Source organism: Manduca sexta, unplaced genomic scaffold, assembly GCF_014839805.1.
Source record: "Manduca sexta isolate Smith_Timp_Sample1 unplaced genomic scaffold, JHU_Msex_v1.0 HiC_scaffold_955, whole genome shotgun sequence".
In the NCBI taxonomy this organism is placed as follows: Eukaryota; Metazoa; Arthropoda; class Insecta; order Lepidoptera; family Sphingidae; genus Manduca; species Manduca sexta.
This window is the reverse complement of record NW_023595800.1, coordinates 6,491-16,813: the sequence shown is the minus strand read 5'-3', so window position 1 is coordinate 16,813 and position 10,323 is coordinate 6,491. Positions and strand designations below refer to the sequence as shown.

Sequence of the window (10,323 nt, the reverse complement as noted above, 5' to 3'; positions counted from 1 at the left end):
CTGCCAGCGCGGGCGGCATGTGGGCGCCGGCGGCGACGCGCACCACAACGTAGACGTGCCGCCGCCGCAGGTGAGGCAGACCGAAGGTCACTTTGACAATGAATCTATATTATTTTTAATTTAAAACAATAACGTTTACTTTTTCCTACTTGTAATAGTAAGGGGATAAGGTTTCTTTTTTAATCACTATCTAATTTTATTGTATGTTTCGACACAAATTGTGCGCTTAACAGAATTAAAGTTTACATGACGGAACTGTTGCTCATTACAGACATTAAGAGGAAAATATTCTATAATGTGTTGATGTGCAGGTGGACGCGAGCAAGGCGCCCGGTTACCGCGGTGGAGGCGGAGGCGGCGGCGGGTGCTCGCCGTGCTCGCGCACCTCCTCGCACGGCTCCACGCCACCGCCTGCGTACGCGCCGCCGCTGTCGGGCGCTTCGTACCCGGCGCCGCTGCCTCTCACCACGCAGCTGGAGCACATGTCGCTGACGCCGCACGCGTCGCACGCCTCGCACGCCTCACACGCGTCGCACGCGCCGCACACGCAGCACGCGCCGCACGGCACGCACGCGCGCACCTCGCACAACATCATGGTGTCGATGGCCAGCGGCGTGTCCATGTCGCCCGCCTCGCTGGGGCTGGGCTACGTGGGCGTGGAGCCCGTGTCGCGCCTCAACCCGCGCGCGCCTGACTTCGCGCAGCGACACCCGCTCATGCAACATAAACATAACGCCCAGGTAACTATATTACCCATATCTGGCTCCTTATCATCTACGTGCTTTAATACAATAAATATAATGATACCAGCCATGTATTATATCTGTAGGGCCCACTGCTGAGCACAGACCTCCCATTCTACGGAGAGTTTCAGTTTCAGTTCGGTTCCGGTTTCAGCGCTTTGATCAATGATAAACATTTTATTCAAATCATATTTTTAAAATAATTCTGTAAAATTAATATTATTTGGTTTTAAAAGCAAAGAATTATAATTAAAATGGTTTGTTTCCAGTTGTTCGCCGGCAGCAGCAACGCAGGCAACCTGAGCGCTCTTCTGATGTCCTCGTACCAACAACAACCGATGAACCAGTCGCCCAAGCCGATGCAGCACACGCCGCAACAACACCACGCTTACCAGGTGAGTACGCGCAACAAATATTCTACAAATATAAGTTAATTAGTTTTGCCCGGCTCCGCCCGCGTTACAAAGTTTTTCAGGCTAAAGTTTTCCGTTATAAAAGTAGTAGTTTCCCCAGAGCCTATGTTCTTCCCAGGGTCTCAAACTGTCTCCATACCAAATTTCATCTTAATATGTTGGGTAGTTTTGAGTTTAACACGTTCAGACAGACAGATGCAGCGGGGACTTTGTTTTATAATATATTTTTAGAACTTTTAAAGTGGAACAATCCCGTTATACATCATTGTTGCATAATTTTAACCGTTTACGCAGCGCAGGCAACGGAAGCTCTCAAAACTTATAATTTTCCCCGTTTTTGCAACATGTTTCATTACTGCTCCGCTCCTATTGGTCATAGCGTGATGATATATAGCTTATAGCGGTCCACAAACAAAGGACTATTCAACCCAAAAAGATTTTTTCAGTTCGAATCTGTAGTTCCTGAGATTAGCCATTACTGCTCCGCTCCTATTGAATATAGCGTGATGATATATAGCCTATAGCGATCCACAAATAAAGGGCTATCCAACACAAAACGAAATCTTCAGTTGAAACCGTTAGTTCCTGAGATTAGCCATTACCGCTCCGCTCCTATTGGTCATAGCGTGATGATATATAACTTTGAGCACTCCACAAATAAAGGACTATTCAACACAAAAAGATTTTTTCAGTTCGAATTGGTAGTTCCTGAGATTAGCCATTACTGCTCCGCTCCGATTGGGTATAGCGTGATGATATATAGCCTATTGCACTCCACGAACCAAGTACTATCCAACGCAAAAAGAATTTTTCAGTTTGGACCGGTAGTTCCTGAGATTAGCGCGTTCAAACAAACAAACAAACAAACTCTTCAGCTTTATATAATAGTATAGATAATTCTTGTATTCCATAAAAATATTGTTATGGTATACTTGGATGTTTCTAATTATCCTGATGGATTGAAAACTGACGATTAACTAATTCCAATACAATAAATGATATTGACACAATACGCATTTAAAGGTTAGCAGGAGCAGAGATTAGCACTCATTCATCTCTTTTTAGAATGTCACGTATAATAGACATTATCGCCTGAATGATGTAGTCTCCAAAGATTTTATTGTAAATTTTTGAAATAATTATTTGCAGTCTCTGCTTGATCGCGGCGTGGGCGTGGGTGTGAGCTCCGCCGTAGGAAGCGGCGCCAGCGTGGGCAGCGGCGCCGGTGGTGGAGGCGGCGGCTGGGGCGAGGAGGAGGAACGCAAGCCGCGGCCCATCGGCACCGAACGCGCCTGGAAACTCACCGCCAACGACGACTGGACGCATCCGCATTTGCAGCACCATCCACACCTCTCCGACCATGATAGATACCAGGTATGTACAGGGATGACTATTTGCACTAAAAATCTTTACAGAATATGCCTTAACCGTTTTAACATTAAATAAATCGATATTATAATGAAAAGTTTATACCAGCAGGGTGTGAGCGGCATGGGCGGTGTCGGCTCGGTTGGCGTGAGCGGTCACGTGGGCGTGGGTCACGGGCTGGACGGCGCCTATGGCGGCGTAGGAGGCGTGGGCGGTTCTGGCACGGGCGCCACGGCGGCGGCGCTGTCGCTGATGCACGCACTGCCCATGCACTACCTTCCCGCCTGTGCCCGCTGCCGCGCCCGCGCCCGAACACCTCCACTGGGACCAGGCGCAGCACCACGCACCCGACAAGCAGGTCACTACACAACACACACACTCAAATATAATTTCATATAAACTATGTTCCCGCATTGATTGAGTTACTAATTTCTATGCTAGTAGAACGATTTTATTATTCTGTTCCAATACTACCACACTTCTAGCTGTGTGTATCCTTGAAGTAATGCGAGAAAAGTCCACGATGCTGAAGTAGTTTTAAAAATTGTATTCATTTATCCGTGTTAAATTAAAGTGTAATATTTTTTACAACTTTTGAATATCAAATATGCATAATGTATTTGCATTTTGCAGTCTTGGAGCAAATGGACTCACTAAGAGTCCCACCGGCGAAGACAACTACTGCCTTAGGAGGAGAGCGGCCCTCTTGGCTCGAACACGATCGTAACCCTGAAGCGGTGTAGATATTAGTGAGAAAGAATTATATTATACAGATTATCTATATACATACTAGAGAAATGTCCTCTCGAGCCGAGTACTACTCACACTGTACTAGCGCTGAACGCGAGCATGGGCCGACGAGCAGTCGTGCCGTCGGACTCGTCGCGTTTAGACAAATTATAGTTACGTTATAGTGGCGTCGCGCCGTAGACACGGCCGCGACCGTGTAATAGTAGGTAGCTTGGAATGTGATTCCGAAGTGCCGCTGAGTGTTTTGCGTTGCCTTACGCCCCGCCGAACTCTTGTTATACACATTTTACACTCTATATTATGGCATAATACGATATTAATTTCGGTGATTGATGCTCTCGCTGACCGAGAAGGAATATTAAACGTGTATTAATAATAAATTTGCTTGTACATGAAGATTAAATGTCATATATTGATGCACTGTAACCACTGGTGTTTTTAATAATACCACCTGTTTTTTCAAGTGAAATTCATTTTTTTATAGGTTTATTTGGGTAATGTGTATATTTATAAGTAAATTATTATTGAGGACTTACATTGTCTCGAATATGATTAAAACAGGATGTGCGGTAAGTTCTAGGTAAATAAACCGTTGTCAAACTATACTGAGTGTGTTCTTGATTAGGACCAACTAACACTACACAAACAACCTATGTTTACCACACTCGTGCTTTGCACTTACTCCAAGGATAATATAGACACTCATCCTCACTTAGCTAACACCGCGTATCTCAAATTTTTTATCGAATTGAGTAACTTTTCTTGCACCAATTGTTGAGCACTTTCCTACATAAATATAAATAAATATACCACATAATCACAATTCTACTCTATTTAAATTTTATATTGGATAGTGTTGTTCCTTCCCATTTTGTAAGACGCAAAATTTTGTTAGCTTTAATTAACTGAGCTATACTACATTTGCAAAGGTCTACCCTGCCACACTCTGTGGGATCAATGCATTACAAATTTCAATCGTCTTCGACAACACATGCATTTGTTTTACAACAGGTTGTGTGTGAGACTTCGACCCCCTCTGCAGACTATAATATCACAGTCATTACGAGTTTATAATGCTGTATAAATGGCGTTAAAATTGTTCAATCTGTTGACTGATAAGGTTTTTCTGAGTCAAAAGCTAGAGAAATGACCTCATCAGTGGCTTCGTTGTATTGGATATGTTACAACTTCTAGTGATTTTGGGTTATTTTTCTCAGAATGGATCTCTGCCTACCTCTTCTGGGATAAAAGCCCTCAATATGTGTGCATGTATAAAATTAGGAGAAATATAATAGGAACCAGAATTAATATTATAAATTAAGATGTTAAGCACCATTGCTTAAATTTCGTAGTTCAGGATCAATGATCAACTCAACTAAAATAGGATCTTTGAATTAAGAAGAAATAATAGACACTTCAAAAGTAACCATAATATTTATTTGTAATGTTTCACATAAGAGATTCACAACGCCACAGTGCCCACATTCATAATTATTGTCCTTATTATTTAGAATGTAAAAAACATATTTAAATAGGTAATCAATAAACACGGGGAATAATACCTAAATGTCAAAATCATGATATTGCATTATAAAATTTAAAAACAGGACCAATTATGGAAATTACTGTATTAATTCAGCAATTTATATTATTTCTTATACCAGTTATTATGGACATCAACATACACATTTACATGTAATAATAAAATACACTAAATAATATCAGTTGGCTATCACAACTCAGTGTGCCGCCCCAGTATACGGGTCTCGATGTCTGCATGCATCTTCTCCACCTTCCTGGAATGTTTCTTGATCAACTGCTCCTGGTCTTCGAAGTGATTCATCTTCTCGCCAGCGCCTGCCACCTGAAGATGGATTCCAACGATATAATAAATACAGAGTAGTTACTCATTTAACACACTGACAGTACAGTAAGTATATTCAAACAAAAATTAATAACCTGCAAAAATATTAAACAAGAATAAATGTGACAAAGCAAATAGAAATAAAAATAATAAATGGGAAAATAAAATAACAAATAACCTTGCTACGATGTTTCTCAAGGTTGCTTACGTGATCGACTTGCAAATGACGCAGCTTCAGCAACCGCGACTCGTAGTGTTGGAGCTCCACCTGGGGAATTACCATTCTAATGTTTATAAAAAATATTTACAGAATATTTTTAATTTTTATACGAATTTTGCACAAACAAGTTCAATGATGTTGAAGACTTTTTAATTTAATAATAAGGCTTGAACAATAGAATATCTTTGCACGCTGAAAAATAGTGGAAGTTTGACGAAAGTTAGAAGTGACTGAATTTTTAATATTATAAAAACTAAAGATAATATGTTATTATCCTAGTGGTAAAATTGCAACTTTGAAAATAATGTTCACGCAGAAAAAACAAAGTTTTCGCATACCTTCAGGGAAAGCGAGCTCGTCGACTGTAAAGTTGGCTTGCACCGCCATGCGCCATAGACCTTGCACCTTTGGCTCTATGAATTCTCTATTATTAGGCCCTGAGAACAACACTTATATTGATGAGTTATGAAACAATATATTATGGAAAGTCGGTGTAGCCAAAATGGTACTGCTAATTCAAACCCCAACCCCAAAGCGAATTGACTTTACTAAGTTTCACATGAGCATTGGGCTGAATATTACTTATACTGTATAGGTATAAGAAAAATATAATATAAGAAAACATAATGTTTTCTTATATTATAATTTTTGCTTTGTAGAGCAAACATAATTATTTTTTGGAAGAAATTAGACAGATATATAAAATCAATAAACACAATTTATCAGCATGGTTAATAAAAATCCTAACACTTCATTGTATAAGGTAGCCAAGCACAGGAGCTGTTTGTATAATCACACAATAAATTCTAAGGTGTGACATAGATGATTAACATAATTTTGTTCATAAATTATAATTTTATGTACCAAATTACCTTTAGCCGTAATTCTTTGCAACTTATCATATCCGTCTCTGAGGTCCCTGTGTTTCTCTCGCACCAGGTTAGCATGGTGGAGATAGTCTTTGGTGATCTCGTTGGTTTGTTCGTCTATCTCGTTGAACTTGACTAATTCCTCTTCATTGATAGCATCTGAGAATATTAAAGCATGTTACTAAATTAAAGCAGTTACGCGTTGAATATCTATCGTCGAAACGAGCACTTTGATGGTACAGGTATCATTATTTTCTTGATGACGACGTTAATTTAACAACTGAATTAAGCAATGTCTACTTCCAAATTCTTTCAAGGCAGATAAAATTGAGGATACCTAATACATTAATTTACATGGGAAGGTTACAAAAAACATTCCGAGAGCTCCAACTTGTGCTGATGGTCTAAGTTTTATAGGCCAATTCGATTTAACGACCAAACGTAATCTTTAAAGGCCGAATTAATTGTTCGCGTCTGAAATTCATTTGGTAAATTGAATAGACGGCGTTACTAAGAATAAAAATGTCTACTCACATCTATTTAAGCCTAAGTAAGCCGACATAGAAATGATTTTTATTATTTGTCCACTTTCAGTATTATAATAAGCTACAATACTAGATTAAAAAAATAGAAGTTTTTCAATTATTGTATGGATCGATTACATTGTAATAAATTAATGTAGTTATCTATCTATTAGTTATTATCTCTTTAGTATGTTTTGTAAACTTAGACTACTCAGTGGCATAGTTGTATTATGGTACAACTGCAGTGCTGAGGTGTCGGGTTGTATAACTGGGTTGGGTAAACTGGTATTCGCTTTTTCTACTCTGTATCAGTCCGGAGTCTGATATTTGTACCCGTAATGTCTATAGGCAAGCCCTCTATCACATCATGGAACAGTATACACTCGGCAAAAAGTGGGTCACCGTTGCGCCTTTGTCTTGACCGCATTAGAGATAAAAGACATTAGTGTGTGTTTGAGTATGAACTTTGCATTTATTGGTAGGATTGAGTTCATTATTCAAGAAAGTTATAATCTGTGCTCACTTTTATATCCCTCTTTTTTGGCACTGTCCATGTCAGTTAACAGTTCATAGTACTGGTCTATTTTATCTTGATGATGCAGGAACTCTTCCTTCACAGAGCAGCCAACTCCTCGCTAGTAAAGCCTGATGTCTCAGCCTTAGTCCATAATTGATTTAATTTCTTATCCTTGAATATGCTCTTGTTAATATGGTCATCCATTGCTGAGTTGAAACCCTTTGTTAAGACAGAGAAATGTATTTTAATTACCACATTAATACCATTTCCTGAACCGGTTACTGTTTCGTTTAAATTAATATATAAATAGATGTTATATAAAGCAGAACATCAGTAGGTGCTACTTCTTTGATTCCACAAGTTGAAAATTTAAATTATTTCAACTTAAAATTGTATGAGAAGTGAGTAGGCCTCATCAAATTGAATGTATGGCTATGGAGTGACATAGTCGTCATACGATGAAGCTATTTAAACAAAGATTTCAAAAAATATAAGTTACTTAATGTGTGAAAGACATTTAGATACATATGGTGATGTACAACACATTAATGTGATAAAAATATGTCACTGAACTTTGTCTGCAAATGTAATTATGAAATTATCTGTATTGTATTATCAGCTGGCCGGCACAATGAAACAAAAACATTGCATCTTATCTGCATGAAAATATATTATTGAAATGAACTGTACATATAATATATAACATAGTTAGTTTTTTACAATACTAAAACAAAGCAATTAATACTGTTCTAATTCTTCTATGCTGGCATCAAGCTCTAGTTTAAGACCCTCTCCTGAGGAAAAAAAGCATCTATTCCTTATGGTGCAAGAGTAACAGGTGAATAATTTATTTTAAAAGAATCCGCATTAGGTTTTATTGAAAATTTTAAACTACCAAAATGTTCCTCCTTAAATTGTTTGTTTAATAATATTGGTTGGGAATTAATTCATGTGCAGGAGTTGCACAAAATCAACAATTTTCATGGCATTGTAATTATGACATTAATGTAACTACATCCACATTATAAAAATATTTAAACAACCAAAGTAAGGATAGTATATTGTAGAAATATTGTAATTTTTTTCTGTTTTATAAAGTTTGAATAGATAGATCAAAATACCACCTTAAAATGTTAAAAGTTGGCAGTAGGCATATTAGGTGAAATAATAATTATAAAGTAATTTGCAGCAAAGGTTTGAGACCTAACATCATCTGACCTAATATACTTACCGGGTGATCCTTTTGGCGTGGAGGAGCTTTCTCATCAAAGTGTTCAAGTAACCCATACACAGACATAATGTTAGTAAGTTTCCTTCTCAGCTCAGCTTCTTTGAGTCCCTCCTTGTCCCCTCCCTCACTCTTGAACCTCTTGTAAGTGATCTCCTCCTTGTCTTGAATTGTGAGGTCACTGTACAATGACTTTAGCTTTGGTTCTGTTAGACGCTGAAAAGGTAATTGGGAACTTTATAGAAAATTTCTTTAATCCAAGTCTACTAATATAAGCTAGAAATAACTTGCTATGTTTAAGTATAAACAGAATTTCTTACTGCAATAAACAAGTGAGAGATAAGTCTAATCGTCTCGCAAAAGTGACACTCAAGTTAGCATCAATAGTCTATTACTGGTATGAAAATTGAAGTCACAGTATATCTAGGGATGACAAGATTATAGAAACCAAAAGTATGCCAACACAAAATTAACATGGTATGATTATGTGGAAAACCTAAAAAAACTAAAAACTGATAAAAGGTAACACAATAACGGTAGGATTTAATCGAAAGAATTAACAAAAGTAGTATTAAGATAAATCTATGAACAAATTTTGATAATACTACTCATTTTAAGTAGGAACTTACTTGTTGCGCCTTTACCCACAATAGATTAAGCTTGTCTCATCCCTGAATGGCTTCTCCAAGGTCCTGAAATTCACCTCATCCTTCTTTTTCTCGTTAACTGACCGAGAGTATTTATTTTCGCATAGTGCACCACTTAATAATAATACACCGAATAATATTTTGTAAGTATACATTTTAAATCAATTTACCAATGGAACTAGGAATGCAAAATTAACCCATAAATAAACATCAGTATATAAAGATGTTTAATTTTTAGTAAAGAAAATTGTAAAAACACCGCTATTATTTTGGCAAGTGATATGTCAATTGTCACTAATTGTCAACTATGAAACCATCAAATATAAATTCGATTTGACTTTGGGATGTGAAATTTAAATCAAGTTAACATAGGTATCGATACATTTTAGGATGGTTGATACTTAGAAATTATTTTTGACGAAATGTAGAAGTAATCTGTTCAACACTCCTACTACACAAGTATAGCTAAATTGGGACTGATGAATTAGGTCCGTGCCCACTGTACAATGGTAATGTGTAATGTGTTCACTGATCACTCCTAAAATATTGGTAGCCAACTAAACTATTTATATAAACCACCAAGGCCATCAAAGAAAAATTACTTTTCCTAAGTCCAGAAGCCTGCCAATTAGTGTCGGTTTTGTGTGAGACATTCAGACAATGATAATAACTCAGTCGAGTTATAAGTTGGACACATGCCGAAATGAAAAAAACTGTGTAAACATAATATAGTATTAACAATTACATATTATTTATTTTTGACTACAATATTATATGGATGCATAAATCGATGACAATATCGTTACAAAAATCGATTTTAGTAAGCTGGACATCTCTAAGGCTTATTAAAGAAATATATTTTATCTATGGTCTACATGAAGGTTACAAATTTAATTTGAGCTGTTATAGAACGAGATAACGATGTATTCAAATAATAATCATTTTTGTTTTAAAGAAACTATATATTACCAGATTCAACATTCCTAAAACATTTTGTTTCCCATAAACAATTCAATCAGAGGTCTCTGTCATTCGTTAATCCTCAACGATCTTGCTATCTCTTTCATAATAATACCCATGGTCTCGATTCTCACAAAGATAACACTTTGCACATTAGGGTATTATTTTTGTAGCAAAAAGCCAATGAGAAAAACGTGAGTTTGCGACGATTACTTAGTAA

General features: G+C 37.4%; 2 protein-coding genes across 2 annotated transcripts; one reads left to right on the top strand and one right to left on the bottom strand.

Moving 5' to 3' along the window:
• The first annotated feature begins 10 nt into the window (after positions 1-10).
• LOC119193722 (transcription factor Maf-like) lies at positions 11-3,879 on the top strand. Its single transcript, XM_037447344.1, has 6 exons — positions 11-70; positions 312-740; positions 1,013-1,138; positions 2,306-2,530; positions 2,636-2,882; positions 3,158-3,879. Exons 2-6 carry the CDS (start codon positions 483-485, stop codon positions 3,265-3,267), a joined length of 966 nt encoding a protein of 321 aa, XP_037303241.1. The 5' UTR covers positions 11-70; positions 312-482; the 3' UTR covers positions 3,268-3,879.
• An 813-nt stretch (positions 3,880-4,692) lies between these two features.
• Positions 4,693-9,663, bottom strand: LOC119193723 (alpha-2-macroglobulin receptor-associated protein-like). The gene is given in 9 exon segments (XM_037447345.1): positions 4,693-5,138; positions 5,317-5,422; positions 5,714-5,795; positions 6,231-6,386; positions 7,275-7,365; positions 7,368-7,487; positions 8,500-8,712; positions 9,126-9,161; positions 9,164-9,663. Coding segments are annotated over 9 exon segments (1,071 nt in total). The 5' UTR covers positions 9,299-9,663; the 3' UTR covers positions 4,693-5,006.
• Between the last annotated feature and the right edge of the window lie 660 nt (positions 9,664-10,323).

Bases quoted from the DNA above. Each gene is read 5' to 3' on its own strand.
- LOC119193722 (XM_037447344.1), top strand. From the start codon at position 483: ATGTCGCTGACGCCGCACGCGTCGCACGCCTCGCACGCCTCACACGCG. The intron at 1,139-2,305 runs GTGAGTACGCGC...AATTATTTGCAG, and splicing joins AACAACACCACGCTTACCAG to TCTCTGCTTGATCGCGGCGT. The intron at 2,883-3,157 runs GTCACTACACAA...TGCATTTTGCAG, and splicing joins ACCACGCACCCGACAAGCAG to TCTTGGAGCAAATGGACTCA.